This window comes from Enhydra lutris, unplaced genomic scaffold, assembly GCF_002288905.1.
Source record: "Enhydra lutris kenyoni isolate GAN:26980312 unplaced genomic scaffold, ASM228890v2 scaffoldscaffold85, whole genome shotgun sequence".
NCBI lineage: Eukaryota > Metazoa > Chordata > Mammalia > Carnivora > Mustelidae > Enhydra > Enhydra lutris.
Genome location: NW_019154169.1, coordinates 4230248 through 4246767, shown reverse-complemented (window position 1 = coordinate 4246767; position 16520 = coordinate 4230248). Strand labels below are relative to the sequence as shown.

General features: G+C 39.2%; 1 protein-coding gene across 1 annotated transcript in view; it reads right to left on the bottom strand.

The window, feature by feature from the left end:
- Positions 1-15481, bottom strand: part of LOC111161422 (ubiquitin like modifier activating enzyme 2) — a 41312-nt gene extending 25831 nt beyond the window's left edge. Inside the window, exons 1-6 of the mRNA XM_022525049.1 lie at positions 15305-15481; positions 13148-13231; positions 11844-11914; positions 10195-10259; positions 8749-8849; positions 6989-7110 (exon numbers count right to left, since the gene is read on the bottom strand). Coding sequence (XP_022380757.1) covers positions 6989-7110; positions 8749-8849; positions 10195-10259; positions 11844-11914; positions 13148-13231; positions 15305-15442 — 581 coding nt within the window. The 5' untranslated portion in view covers positions 15443-15481. The remainder of the gene's footprint in view (positions 1-6988; positions 7111-8748; positions 8850-10194; positions 10260-11843; positions 11915-13147; positions 13232-15304) is intronic.
- Positions 15482-16520: the final 1039 nt, after the last annotated feature.

The following is a 16520-nucleotide window of genomic DNA, read 5'->3' as shown; positions in this document are numbered from 1 at the left end:
CTGTCAAGTGAATAAATTTAAAAATCTTTAAATAAACAAACAAATAAATAAATAAATAAAATCTTGAAAAGAAAGAAAAGACATAGGTGAGCAGCTTTTTCATTTTACTTGGACAGCATTCTAACGCCAGATGATACTTGTGAAATACACCTGCAGCTAGCTATTAGAAAAACATTATTACACACCTGCTATGTGCTGGATGCTCATCTAGTTTTAAGAATAAGCAGTGAGTTAAGATGTTCTTTCCATGGTAATGTATCTCTTCACTACTAAAAGGCCTTCAGAAACAATGTATTAAGCAGGAATTCTCTTTTGTTAATCCAGTCATCCTAAAAACTATTTAATAACACTTACAGGAATATAATGTTCCACCTTTCCTCAAGTACTTGACTTATAAGTACTTGTAAGTACTTTTCAAAGGAATCTTTGCAGTTTAAAAAAAAAAAAAAAAAAAAAAAAAAAGGAAAAGCTATCAATCTCAAAGCTTCTCAAAACTAATATACCCTACAAGAAAATGCCCACTTGTTTCCCAGTCACTGTACCAATTTTCACCCCCACAAAGGCATGTAAGAGCTCCTATCCATTCACTTCCTCTCCAGACTTAACGTTTGGCCAAATTACTGAGTATAAAATAGTATCTTGTGATTTTATTATTAACTTTTCATGTTAGTCATGAAGTTAAACATTTCTTCATTTGCTTATTATCTACGTCGGTTTCCCTCTAAGTGAAAAAATGCCTGTTCATATTATTTTGTCAGGCTGTCTATTTTTTGATGAATATATTCTAAGATCATAATTTATTTTATTTTTTAAAGATTTTATGTATTTATTTGACAGAGAGGGTCACAGCGAGAGAGGGAACAGAAGCAGGGGGAGTGGGAGAGGGAGAAGTAGGCTACCTGCAGAGGAGGGAGCCTGATAAGGGGGCTTATCCCAGGACCCAGGGATCATGACCTGAACTGAAGGCTGAGGCTTAACGTATGAGTCACCCAGGCACCCCTAAGATCATAATTTTTTAGTTGACTTTATGCTGCAAATATTTTCTCATAATGTCTTTTGCCAAGAAGTATTTAATTAATTTGAATGCATCAACCCTTTCTTTTATGATTAGCACTTTTTGTCTTGAGACATCGTTCCCTGAAGATTCTCCCCTTTATTAGAAAGATTTTTTCTGTTGACATCTAAATACTTAATCCATCTGGACTTAATTTTTATATATATATATATTTTTTAAGATTTTATTTATTTATTTGACAGAGATCACAAGTAGGCAGAGGCAGGCAGAGAGGGAGAAAGGAGGAAGCAGGCTCTCTGCCAAGCAGAGAGCCCAATGCAGGGCTTGATCCCAGGACCCTGAGATCATGACCTGAGCCAAAGGCAGAGGCTTAAACCACTGAGCCACCCAGGCGCCCTATATATTATTTAAAGTAGAGAATGCTTTTTCCACATTGATAATGAATTGTTCTACCTTTCATTTAATCCCTTCTTTCATTTGGGATCTCTTACCCAACCTTGGTCATGAGCTCTGCATTGTCCTAATGGTTTCTTTTCCTATCTCTATACCAGCAACACACTGTAAGTTCCTTTTAGCTTATTTCAAACCTTGACATCTATCAGAACAAGTCATCTCAACCTATTCCTTTCCAGGAATATATATAAATTTTATTATCAGCTGAACAAGTTCCAGTACAAACCCTGATGAAATTTTTTTTTTTTTTTTAATTTTATTTTTATTTGACAGAGATCACAAGTAGGCAGAGAGGCAGGCGGGGGGGTGGGGGGGGGGACAGGCGGCAGGAAGCAGGCTCTCTGCTGAGCAGAGAGCCCAATGCGGGGCTTGATCCTAAGACCCTAAGATCATGATCTGAGCTGAAGGCAGAGGCTTTAACCCACTGAGCCAACCAAGCCCCCCCCATGAGATTTTAATTGGAACTGCATTTGAATCTATAGATCAACTTGAAGACAAATGACACATACACAATACTAACACTTCCAATCCACAAATACATTCTTTACTCTTTATCCTCCTTTTTATGTTCCAATAGTTACTATAATTTTCCATATTGGGTCGTATAAATCAAGATTTATAAGTACCTGAGAGTATCAGGTACTTCATGTTTTTAGATGCTTTATATTTAGTTATCTTTAATGTTTAATTATATGATTTTATAGTGAGTTATCTATTTTTATACTTCCTAACTGCCTGAGGCTGCATATAGAAATGTAATCTTTTAGTCGGCCATGCTGCTGAACTGTCGTCATTTCTAATAATCTGTCTATAGGTTCTTTGGAACTTTTTATACAAGTAACTATATTGTACATAAAGAGTGATGTTTCTTTTTTTCTCATCTCTTCTCCTATATTTCCATTTTGTCTGATTGTGTGGGCTTGGAACGTCATTTCAAGCAGCAGCAATAATGGGCATCCTCATGCCAGCTCTGATTTCAAAGGGGATGACTTGTAACTTTTATCATTAAAAATAATGCTTATACTGGTGCACCTGGGTGGCTCACACAGTTGGGCATCTACCTTCAGCTTGGATCGTGATCCTAGGGTCCTGGGATAGAGCCCTGTGTCAGGCTCAGCAGAGGTCTTCTTCTCCCTCTGCCCCTTCCCCCACTTGTGTGCATGCTCTCTCAAAAAAACAAAAGAAACTTTCAAAAATATTTAAAAGTAATGCTTATATTGTATATGGATGGCAAATAGTGGAAGTTTCTGACTGAGTGTGGGACTGTACAGAACAGCAAGGGGAGAAAGCTAGAATGATTATAATAGATTAGAGCTGGACCAACATGAATAACCAGTATGAATAAGCATAACCAGTATGAATTCATGTTTAGCTTAATATACAGATATGTTTATAAATTTGTTTATATATACAAATTAATATAGATATATTTTTGCTCTGTTGGCTAAGAGGGCCCAAAAGATATGACACCTAGCATGCCAAGCATTCAGATCTTGGTTTCTAATGCCATCCTTCAATAAAAGGTATCAGGGTTCCTTGGAGAAAGGTCTGATTCTACGGCAGGAAATAACATAATGAGCCTGGAACATCTAGTACCAGAAAGCAAGGAACTGCTCCCCAAACACCTCCACCCACGTTGATGGCAGCATGTCTAAAAGCATAGAGCTAACAGAAAGAGCTCCCAGTGGCCAAAGCTAGAACAATCTAAGCAACAAGATATACTATTGGACTTAACCCAAAGTATAAAATATATTCAATATGAATGCATGCAGATATAAATGATGAATATGTCAACAGACAGTTGAGAAGAGACAAACCTTCTAAGCAGAAAACTCTAATTATGTAGATACTCAGCCCTCAAGGAAATAGAACACTGCTCCCATTCCTTAGGTATGAGCTGCACAGTGACTTCCTTCCAAAGTGCATGGTACAGCGTAAAAGCAGGAAGATGGGGAGAGTAACTACCCTGAAGAACCTGACAAGCACTACCTTAGTTAAGTGACCAAGGCCAACACTAACAGTTATAAATCATGTCAGTAACATATTTACTCTTCATATGATGTGATGAAAATGGCAATTTATCAACCTCTGTGATTTCCCTCCCATTAGCTCATAATAACAGCGTTAACACGATAAAAAAATTTCCCTAGTGGAGTATCCTACAAAATACCTGACCAGCCCTCCTCAAAATTATCAGGTCATAAAAAAGGAGGAAAGTCTAAGAACTATCAGAGCCAAAGGAGGCCTAAAGATACATGACAGACAATTAATGGTAACACAGTATCATGGCACAGAAAAGGGATGCGGGGTAAAAACAAAGAACTCTCTGAATAAACTATGGACTTCAGTTAATAAATAAGGTATCAACTGGGGCGCCTGGGTGGCTCAGTGGGTTAAGCCTCTGCCCTCAGCTTGGGTCATGATCTCAGCGTCCTGGGATCGAGCTCCGCATTGGGCTCTCTGCTCAGTGGGGAGCCTGCTTCCCCATCTCTCTCTGCCTGCCTCTCTGCCTACTTGGGATCTCTCTGTCCAATAAATAAAATCTTACAAAAAAAAACAGGGTATCAATAGTGGTTCATTAATTACTACATGTTAGTGTCATACTAACAAACAATTTTAGAAGAGGAAACTGGATGGGAACACTGTATTATCATCTCAGTATTTCTGTAAATTGAAATTGTTAACTCTGTTAAAAAGAAAAAACGTTTGCCAAATAATTTACAAAATGTGGTTTTTTTTCCTAAAGATTTTATTTATTTATTTATTTGACAGAGATCACAAGTAGGCAGAGAGGAAGGCAGAGAGAGAGGAGGAAGCAGGCTCTCCGCTGAAGAGAGCCCGATGCGAGGCTCAATCCCAGGACCCTGAGATCATGACCTGAGCCAAAGGCAGAAGGCTTACTAACCCACTGAGCCACCTAAGCACCCCCAAAGTGTATTTTTTTTTTAAAAGATGCTTTATTTATTTGAAAGAGAGAGATTAGAAGTAGGCAGAGAGGCAGGCAGAGGGAGAGGGGGAAGCAGGCTCTCCGCTAAGCAGAGCCCCATGGGGGGGCGTCGATCCCAGGACCCTGAGACCATGACCTGAGCTGAACACAGAGGCTTAACCCACTGAGCCACCCAGGTGCCCTACAAAGTGTATTTTTTATGAAATTTCATTGTTATACCATTGTATATGTACTTTTCTGAGTGCATATACATTATATCTTAATCAAAAAATAAGGAAAACCAATGTTTGTTGCAGGGTTTTAAATATCTTTTTTTTTTTTTTTAAGATTTTATTTATTTATTTGACAGACAGAGATCACAGGCAGGCAGAGAGGCAGGCAGAGAGAGGAAGGGAAGCAGGCTCCCTGCTGAGCAGAGAGCCTGATGTGGGGCTCAATCCCAGGACCCTGGGATCATGACCTGAGCTGAAGGCAGAGGCTTTAACCCGCTGAGCCACCCAGGTGCCCCGGGTTTTAAATATCTTTTATCAGGCTGATAAAATGTTCTTATTTTATTAAGAATTTTTGGGACGCCTTGGTGGCACGGTTAGTTGGGTGTCTGCCTTCGGCTTGGGTCATGATCCCAGGGTCCCGGGATTAAGTCCCACATCCAGCTCCTTGCTCTGTGGGGAGCCTGCTTTTCCCTCCCTTTGTCACTATCCCTGCTTGTGCTCTCTTCTCGCTAGCAATTTAGAAAAAAAGAAGAATTTTTGTCATGAGGGGTGCCTGGGTGGCTCAATCGGTTAAATGTCCGACTCTAGATTTCTGCTCAGGGTCATAATCTCAGAGTCATGAGACTGAGCCGCTCAGGCTCTGAGAAACCATGGGGAATCTGTTTCTCTCCTTTTACCCCTCTGCTCCTTCCACATTCTAATAGGGCTAAACATGCACATGTGTGCTCTCTCAAATAAATAAATTATTAAAAAAAAAAAAAAGTCTTGAAATTCTCCTTTTATTCCATAATGGCCTTAAGTGGTTCGTGATAAGAGACACAACAGCACCATAATACAACCTAAGAAGTATTCACGTTTTTAAAAATGTCTCCAGGACAATTTATTTAACATTATAATGATACAGTACTTGCAAGTTTAGTGGAAATCACCAGTAAATTCACATAGGTTTGGTATATTATTCAAAATTTAAACCACTTATTAAATTCCCCTAAGATATAGTACTATTCAGGCTTTCTTACTTCTTTTTAAGTCAGGTTCCCCTCCCCCCCCAAATGAATTTACCCAGAAGCCCCTGGGTGACACAGTCAGTTAAGGATCCAACTCTTGAGTTTCAATTCAGGTTGTGATTTCATGAGTCATGAGATCAGCCCCTTATCTAGCTCTGCATTATAGCCCAGAGTCTGCTTGAGATTCTCTCCCTCTCCCTGTATTATCTCTCTAAAATAAGAAAAAGTAAATATAAAAATAATTTATCCAGATCATTAAAAATCTCTGTATACAGGCACCATCTTTTTATTATCATCCTTTTGTTCTTTACTATCATTTAAATCTGTGCTGAGATTACATTCCCCATTTTGTTATTTCTCTCTCCTTTTCATGACTGAACTCAACAAAGTATTTTTTTCCTCTTACCTCAATTACATCCTTCCCACTTATTTCCTCAGAGTTTATCCTTTTTCTATTTAAGTTGGGTTCTTAGCTCGTTAATGCCCATCTTTCTTCATGTGTGTAAGCCTACAACTTTTCTTCCAACTGCCACATTCCATGCATCCAAGTTTCACATGCAGTTATTTTCATTATCATTACAAAGTATTTTTAACTTCCATAATTTACTTTTTAACCAATAAATTACTTCTAAATATGTTTTTATAGTTCCAAATACACAGATTTGAATTCAGTTATATAGATCTGAATTTAGTTATATGCCTGTCTCCAGTATCAGGCTTCCTAAATCTAAATAGTCCATGGTATATAACAGACATGCATGCAATGCTGGCTGAATTGAGCCCAAGAAATATTACAAGATGAGCGCCTGGGTGGCTCAGTGGGTTAGGCCTCTGCCCGAGGCTCAGGTCATGATCTCAGGGTCCTGGGATCGTATCCCGCATTGGGCTCTCTGCTCAGCAGGGAGCCTGCTTCTCTGTGTCTCTCTCTGCCTGCCTCTCTCCCTACTTATGATTTCTCTGACAAATAAATAAATCTTAAAAAAAAATATATTACAAGAAAGTTAACGGAAAGTCTCTTTGCCATATTTTAAAAAATATTCCTCTGGGCGCCTGGTGGCTCAGTGGGTTGGGCCTCTGCCTTCAGCTCAGGTCATGATCTCAGGGTCCTTGGGATCGAGCCCTGCATCGGGCTCTCTGCTCAGCAGGGAGCCTGCTTCCTCCTCTCTCTGCCTGCCTCTCTGCCTACCTGTAATCTCTCTCTCTGTCAAATAAATAAATAAAATCGTAATAAATAAATAAATAAATAAATAAAATAAAATTGCTCCTAAGTATACTCTAAGTTATATAAATAAAAAATGACCTCATTTCCCATCATCAGTACTAAAAATACACCAGGAAATATATACACTCTTACTTGAACAAATACTTTGCCCAAACGATGCAATGAATAGGTTCAGAAGGTGTGTTACGAATTGTACAGCCAGGAAAAGTTCTCTGGGTAGGTTTGGGATGACATTCATAACACTCAGTTACACCCTGCAAAGTCAGAATATGAGAAAAGTATTTATCCCATGATGGTGGTTTTTCAACATTATAAAATAGTATCATCAAAAATATTCATTCATCTACATTCTAACTGTCAAGGAAATTTTACAATATCAGTGACTCCAAAATCCTTACATTATAAACAAGGAACTATAACAAAAGTGAATTGAATCGATCACACGGACAGCTAATTCTAAGCCAGGATTCTTGACTCCTGGCCCAGTAAACAGCACTTACAACAGGCCAAAAACAAAAAAAACAAAACAAAACGACACTGCACCTGAGTATCAAATACAAGAAGTTTACCTTAATCACACTAAACAAAGGAAAAACTACTAGATACACAAACAACAGCTTTCTAACTAATTCTCTCAAAGGTGTGGACCCCAGTTATTTAATTATCATTCATAGCCTTACCTTATAATACCCTAAACATTAAGAAAACTGAAAGTAGTAATTTCAAGAACCACCTAGATACACAGAAAAATCCTAGATATTACCAAACAAAATACTCTTCATTTTGTTGAGCTAGGGTTACATTTTAATTTGCAACATAAGAAATCCTTGAGGCACCTAAGAAAATTTTTCAAAACCATCAAATGAACATTCCTCATTTCAGCAATTCTTAACCTCAGTCTTAATACATACTAGTACCTTAGGATCAGGTTAACGAGCCATGTCTTTCTAATAATGGTCAAAGAACCAAAACCTGCCAATCATTTTAATATAAATGGCAGCAGATCCAGGATTTTCTCCACAATACCATTTCTGGTGTCCTTTCAGTAAACCTTCTTGGGGGCAGCCATCCCTCAAATCACAGTGAAAAAGAGAACTACTGCTGTGACCTATGAACAGACTCTGAAGGACTCCACTGATCTAACTAAATTTAATACACAGATATTTATAACAGTCTTTGTAAAAGGATACTAAATAATCTTCCAAGAGTAGTATTTATCAGCTAAAACAAAAGCAGCAGTGCCACAATTTCCAACATGGGTAAACTGTCAAATAATGGACAAAAGTCACAAATTTTAAGTGGAGTTCAATTTGACTTTTGGTGTCAAAAACTGCAAGATGACTCTTCAAATGTATCTGGTTTAACTTCCTAAAGAACCAAAAGAATGAAGATCACCATGCTGAATTTTATGAAACTGGGTTATGAGTCCACAGGTCCTTATTTGCTCTACTCTCTAATTTCTTCTAAACGCTTGAAGTATTTCACAACTACACCAAAAATTTTCAAAGTATTCTTCAGGTCTATTAAGCCCATACTTTAGATAATAAGTAAAGTTGCAAAAGGCTGTTTTATCATCCATCAACTATAGAATGACATGTTGTCTCATAGCTATAAAGAATTTAAAAAGGTAATGTTATTATACTTACCATTCTAGTAATTTTAATATATAAGCTATAGAAGCCAAGTAGCACAGAATTAAAAAAAAAAAGAAAGAAACTATATTCTTTGTATCACCTTTATAGTATCTTAAGTTTTATCAGAGCACAAAAATCCCCACATTTTGGATGCTGACCAGCCCGTATCATATAAATTCAAAGTTTATGTCTTCCCTCCTTAATGTCCCAAATAAATATCTGGGAAGTAAAAAAAAAAAAAAAAAAAACTTACTTTACCTTTTTGATGGTAGTTACTTGCCCAAGGTAACCAGCAGTTCCACTCTCAATAAGAGGCACATCAGCTGCCAGACACATCCTGTTAACATGGTTGCGGGCAGCTGGAAGAAAAACACTAGTTAGCAGGGGTTTATGGGGAAAAAAAAAATCAGTTACTTCAATTAAGATAACATTTACCCAAACTATTTTTTTAAATTTGTCATGCAATTTTCTTATAGCTATGACCAGAGTAATAAAACTATTATACTTAAGAGACATTCACTAGCAAAATTCCAAACATAAGGAATTTATATCACAAATTTACTCTATTGATGTGCCTACTCTATTAATCTTGGTTACAACATTGTTTCAATGTGTTCTGAGTCCTTACTATTATTCTAATAAAATATCAGGTAACACATGGAAGTAGGTGGAGAATGTGGAATATTAACTTTGAACCGTTAAGGCAGTTTAAGGCAAGGGAAATAAAGAGTCTAGTTAAAAGTCATTCTGGGGTGCCTAGGTAGCTCGGCCGGTTGAGTACCCGACTCTTGACTTTGGCTCAGGTGATCTCAGCGTCGTGCAATTAGGCTCTTTGGGCTCCATGCTCAGCGCAGGGCCGCTTGAGATTTTCCCTTTCTCTGGCCCTACCCCCTCACTCATGTGCACTCTCTCAAATAAATAAAATCTTACCCAAAAAAAGTCATTCTGATCCTTTCTCATGCTACTTTGTGTTTTTTTTGGTATTTCTGGCTCAAAATGGTTACAAACCATCCCACAAATGTTGTTTTACATGTAGAACTATGACTGGCTATACAACACTTGACTGAAGAAACATTACCTCCTATTGTGGAAAGCTTTAAATGGTCTAAAATTGTACATCTAAACTGAATCCAGTCTGTTCTCTTACAGGACCACCTATACCTAAAATAATTCAGGATCCATGGCATCTATACTAACTTTGACATCCTCTTGCCCCAGTCTTAAAACAGTGGTTTTACAGCCTTGATCGCACTTTAGAATCACGTGGGAAACTGAAAAAAATGTGATGATCAGGCGCCATTCTGAGAGTCTGACTTAACTGGTCTTGAGATGAGATGAGATGTGAGATACAGGCACTGATATTTCTTAGATCTCCATGTAAACGAAGGAAGTCACACTGTGCTTAAGTGATGGGATACTCTGAAACAAGCACACACCCACATACCATATGTAGTCACCCTCTTTAGCGATTTTAACAACTTCTATGTTCACACGTTTTGATGGAACAGCAGAGTATATGATAGCTAAATTCCTGCCTGAAACCAGTTCTAGTTAAAATTACAATCAACTGGCAAATTTTAAACCTAACCTTACTTCCCTCTAGATGTAACTCATAAGGAATACTTTAAACACTAAAAGTGGAAATGGCCTTGTTAGGGGGTGAAGGGGAATACTTAGGAATTAAATGTATTAAAATAATCTCACCTCTGTTATCTAAAGCATTCATAACCAATATAAATTGTCGGAAAAATTCCACATTATAGTCAGGGCTACAAAACAAAACAAAACAAGTGTCACCAAAACAACTGGCCTTATACCTGATCGTCACAGCAGAATACGGGGTCCTAAAAGGTATATTAAAGTAACAGTGCTAAAATAATTGATGTTAGGGGTCTATATCATATAATAGGTTTGACTTCTTCAAAACTCCACAGCAGATTTCAAAGAAATAATTTCCCCTTAATCCCCGTGACTAGACATGCTTTTTGCTCAGCAATCTAGGGCCCAAGACCAAGATCTCACACTGGCAGAAAGATGGCATGACTTCACCAGTCCCACCAGGCCTACCCCGGGCAGCCTGGGAACATACAAAAAACACATTCCCAGGATCTGCCTGGCCTCTAGCTTCACCTCACATGGTCAGGATTAGGCAGGGTTCAGGCCTCTAGGGTCCCCGCTTTTAGCAGCACTGGGAAAGCAACACAGGGTAAAGGGGTTATAGAACCACATGAAGGTGGCAGAGCAAACATCCAGAAATTTAAAAAAAAAAAACTGGAGATACAAATTTCCTGAAAAAGTCTAAGATTTTCTCTAACTCCAGACCTTAAACAATAAGTTATTATTTCTAATATCATTTACTTATAAGTTAGACAACTATAAAGGATAATTTAGACCCAGGGTTCCTTTGTTTCAACACTTCCAAAATTACATATTTGCTCTATCTTTACTGAGATCAGAGCATATTTATGAACGGTGAAAACTATGGCCCTGTTACAATTCCTAGTGTTATATTACAGAAGTCAAAGTCCAAATAAACAAATTATTTTGGGAAAGAACCTTTTAAACTGAAAAAGACCAGAGCTGAAATCAATCAGAATGAGACCAATATATTTAGAAGTCTGAATCATCACATATGATTTTTCATAGTTTATCTTTATTTAAAACAAAAATATAAGGCCCTTATAAGTTTCCAAGTAACTTATTTATTTAAATTATTAAAATATCTTACCTCTTACCGAACTCATTTAAATCATATGTATAAACTGTTAATAAAACTCAACTTATTATGTGGGCACAACTACCACATTTTAATTTTCCCAGAAAAATCATTTTTCTTTTCTAAGTTTTTATTTAAATTTCAGTTAGTTAACATACAGTATAATATTAGTTATGCAGTGATTCAACACTTACATACACCACCTGGTGCTCATCATCAGTGCCCTCCTTAATCCCCATCACATTTTTACCCACCCACCCCCAATGAACCTCCCCTCTGATAACCATCAGTTTGTTCTCTATAGTTAGGAGGGGAAAATCATTTTTTAAAAGCAGAATGATGGGGTGCCTAGGTGACTCAGTCGTTAAGCGTCTGCCTTTGGCTCAGGCCATGATCCTAGGGTCCTGGGCGTAAAGCCCCACACTGGGCTCCCCTGCTTCTCCCTCTCCCACTTCCTCTGCTTGTGTTTCCTCTCTCCCTGTCTCTCCCTTTAAAATAAGTAAAATCTTTAAAAAAAAAAAAAAAAAGAAAGAAAAAAGCAGAATGACTTCAAACTCCTATATCTGGCTAATAAAAATACCTCTCAAAGTTTAATTCACAACAAACACAATTTTGCAACATAATAATTAGAACATACTTCATGATGCTGTCATGGTAGGCTATGATATTAGCTTTTGGGTAAAACTGCAGTACACTTTCTTTGGCAACCTGGAAAAACAAACAACACTAAATTATTAATCTACTAAATAGCTACAACATTTCTCTCTGTATTTCAAGTTTATTTATGGCACATAACACTTTCATTTCACCTACTTACATATCCTATTTATTAAAAACTAAAGAAATATAAAAATTTGACAAAACTTCATTAAGATACACACATAATTATAAAATAACAGGAGAGCTGGCCCCTTCCTTTATACAAATCTACATGAATGGCAAGCTTCCACAAAAATATAAAATGCAGTAATTAAGTGTGATTCATTCATTCATTCATTCAACATTTACTGAGTATCTTCTACGTGCCAGGATCTGCATGAAGCACTTGGTGAGCCAAAGTGACACTAATCAATGTGGATAAACGAAACTACTAACTATGATAAATCACACCTAGAAAAAGTAGAAGCTATAGGGTGCCTGGCTGGCTCAGTCGGAAAAGCATGCTACTCTTGATCTTACCTCGTGGTTGTGAGTTTGAACCCTGCATTGGGTGTGGAGATTATTTTTAAATAAGTTAAAAAAAAAAATTTAAAGACAAGAAAAAGTAGAAGTTGTTTTAAGAGGAAGGTCTGACTTAGTCTACAAGGTTTATTCAGATTGTATCCCTAGAGAAGAAAGCCAAAATTTGAAAACTAAAAAGGAGAAAAGGGTGGGAGTTTGCCAAAAAGGTTGGGAGAAAAGCAAAGTGAAAAGATGCTTTAAGACCCTGAATCAAGATGGAACATTCAAGGAACTAAAGAAAGGTCAAGGTGGCTAGAACCTCAGGAAAGGCCACCCTTTTAGAAAAAGAGCAACAGGAGAATAGAATAGGCTGTAGCTTCTCTGGCCCTCATATATATAGAGCAGTCAACTCTAGGGAACACTGGAATAATGCTCATCCTAAGAAACAATCTGAAACTTAAATATGAATGGGACACCATTTACAGGATTGGGTAGAGCACATCTATTTATTTCCTCAGCAGACCAATACAGGAGGGTTTAGTCTTTAGTCCTTTACAACTTTATTCTTCACAATCTCGCAAGTATTGAGTATATTCTCCTCCTACTGAGTATATTGAGTGTGTGTGTGTGTGTGTGTATGTGTGTGTGTGTGTGTATAGAGTATATTCTCCCGCCTACTGAAGAGTCCCAATTAATCTGATATCATAAAAAGAAGATCCCTCAAAAAAGTGCAGAAATATTAATGAATAAACAGAAATAGCATAAAAAAAATAAAGTTACCTGGGCCTTTGATCTTCCAACATGTTTCTTTTGAAACAAAAACTGCCTGTTGAGGTTGCTGACATCGATAGTATCCAGATCAATCTACAAGTGCATAAACTCCAGATAAACCACAAGTTTTCTGGTATGTTTGAGCAATATCACTATCCTCAGTATCCATAACCCAAAACTTTTGCTATTTGTTACATTAGCAGAAAAAAATGTTTTTCATTTTCAACCAGTAATACCAAAATTATTAAGCTGATAAAAATAATTTAACATATTTTAAAAAACTTGGGGTCTAATTTCAGAGATTACTTTCTCAAAAATATTTTAGAAAGGGGGCGCCTGGGTGGCTCAGTGGGTTAAGCCTCTGCCTTCGGCTCAGGTCATGATCTCAGAGTCCTGGGATGGAGCCCGGAATTGGGCTCTCTGCTCCGCGGGGAGCCTGCTTCCACCTCTCTCTGCCTGCCTCTCTGCCTACTTGTGATCTCTCTCTCTGTCAAATAAATAAATAAAATTTTAAAAAATATTATTTTAAGGAAGGACCCATTTTTTCTTGTTGTTTAATCATCCTGAGAAGTATGTTTGGAAATTCCTTAGATGGCATAAAAGTATGTGTCTGTTGAAAATAGATAATTCATTTATCTACCAATCTAATTATCCTTCCAAGTTACATTAGATTCAACTGTGACTTGTTTTTCTTAAATGATACCTGGCAGAGTTATTGAATTTTTGCTACTTTAGTTCAAGTCTTCATCTACATACAATTCCATTTACAATTATTATTACCTAAGGGCTGTTAAAGGAAATGTCTACATGAGGTTTCAAAAGTGTCACATTTTAATTTTATCTAATTGCTGCTTTAAAATAAACATAAGGGAAGAAAATAATAATGACTTTCATTCCATTTCAATAAATTTATATGACGAGTAATCAAACATTCTAATCATGAAACATCTTAACAGTTTTGATTATAATTCTGGAAAATATTATATAACGACCTAAATATTTTCTATTTGTACTTTCCACATTTATTACAAAAACTGAATCAAATAAAAACGTCAGCATTTATTTTTCAGGTGCCCAATCCACTGTCTTGTCTATTACAAAACTGTTCTTTTTAACATGCAGCAGTAGTTACCAGCTAAGGCACGATCACATCTGGATCTGCAGTACAGACCTGGATGGGAAGACTAACCTTTTAACAGCCCCCCCCCAAAAAGAAAAAAAAGTGTGAATTCTCCCCCCTCCTCAGTCACTCCTTTATTAGCTCAGTCTGCCACTTCCACTTTTTTCCATTCCGTGCTTCCACTATGCTTTCAGACAATTTAAACTCACATCCGAACTCCAAACATCCCCAATCTCTAAAGTTTAACAGAAATTACAGCCATTGTACGTGAGTGCAAAAGTTAAAATCCTCACCGACATCTTTAACGACCTGAGTGACGGTGTCTATGGAGATAACAATGACAGTCACGCAGATCGTACCCACAACAGAGGAGCGCGAGTCCCAAAGGAGTCCTGCCACTTGCTTCGTGACCCAAATAAGTTACTAAAACCCCTCTAAACCTCACTTTCTTCTCGTCTGTTAAAAAAAAAAAATGGGATGAAAATGGCGTTTGCAACCTTATAGAGGTAGCGAAGATTAGACGCGTTAACGCCAAGTTAACCGCTCAGAACTGCGCCGGGCTCGGGACAAGCGCTCACGACGTATTGGCTCCTATTACCGCCACCCTCTGCTCTGGACCAGTATTTCTGAGTTAAGGGAGACCGCCGAAATGAAGTCACAACATCCACGAGACTCAAACAATCACATCCTGCCTCCTACTACAGCTGGGGAACTGCTCTGACCCGAACACACACGAGGCCGCTTCCACAGCCCAGAGCCGCCACAAATTGGCGCTGCCAGGGAGGCAGGGGGCGGCCGCGCGGCGCGACGCCCGGAAGACCCCAGCCCGCGGCCTCTCTGGCGTCCGCAGCGGACCGGGCGTGCAGCGAGGCCGGCTCAGGCCCCTCCGAGGAGCGCCCTCTCCGCAGGCAGCCACGACCCCGGGGCTTACCGGCCTGCTGCCGCCACCCCCGCCCCCTCAACTCTGGTCCCGACCTCCGGAGCCCGAGCCCCCAGCCCCGGCAAGACGGCCCGCCATTCAGCCCGCGCGCACGCCTGGCCCTCACCAGGTCGATGTGGGAGAAGCCGGTGAGCACGAGGTTCTTGAGGAGCTCGCAGCCGATGCCGCCCGCACCCACCACCAGCACCCGGCCCCCGGCCACGGCCTCGGCCAGTTCCCGAGGCAGTCCCCGCGACAGTGCCATGGCGGGACGACCACGAGCCGCGGCGGAGGCGGAGGCGCGAGAACTGAGCCGCGGCCGGAAGCAGGTGGGGGAAGGGCGGCCCAGCTTCCGTTCCTGCGCACTACGGCCGCCACTTGGCGCCGAGCGGGCGACGCCCGGGACCTGAGGAGAGGATCTCCTGGTTCCCGGTGGGGCTTTGCGCGAAGGATCTCGCACACCTCCCGCTCTACTCCAGCCCCGTCGTGTTTTTCACAGACGGGCAAAGAACCGTGGTCTGGCTTTAGGAAACCTGAGGGCCACCTTTTAGCCTGGGGTTTGAACTCAGAGCCAAGGCTAACACCTTAGAAGACACACGCCCCAGTATGTAAAGAGCTCTTACAGATGAACAAGAAAACAAATGTCACCCGAGCAACAAATATAGGCCAAGGATGTGAACACTCACAAAGAAAATGAGCAATATGATCAATAAACATAAAATTTAATTGAAGAGGGGCACCTGGGTGGCTCAGTGGGTTAAAGCCTCTGCCTTTGGCTCAGGTCATGATCCCAGAGTCCTGGGATCAAGTCCCACATCAGGCTCTCTGCTCAGTGGGGAGCCTGCTTCCTTCTTGCTCTCTGCCTGCCTCTCTGCCTACTTGTGATCTCTGCCTGTCAAATAAATAACCTAACTGCAGTTTCAGACTTTCCCAGGAGTGGAATTTTAAACCAATCAGTCTGGAATTTCCCGGTCTGCACTAGCGATTTAATCTGCCTGATAAGACCCTTCTAAGGATAGGTAACCTTGCCTGAAATAATCTCTTCTAACTTCCTGTCCCACCATCCTTTGGCAATAAATACCTCCCATTTTGAACACCTCAGAACTCCTTTCTACCTGCTAGACCTTTGCGGTCAGAATCATGAATCATTGAATAAAGCCAGTTAGATCTTCAAACTCAATCAGCTGAATTTCGTTTTTTAACATGCTAAATATTGGTACAACAGCAATCATATTACAGTATGTAAATGTATGAAGTTAACATACTGCACACTTTAAATTTACACAATGTTATATGTCAAATATATTCAGTAAGAAAAAAATTTTTAAAGCGAAAAGGTAAAG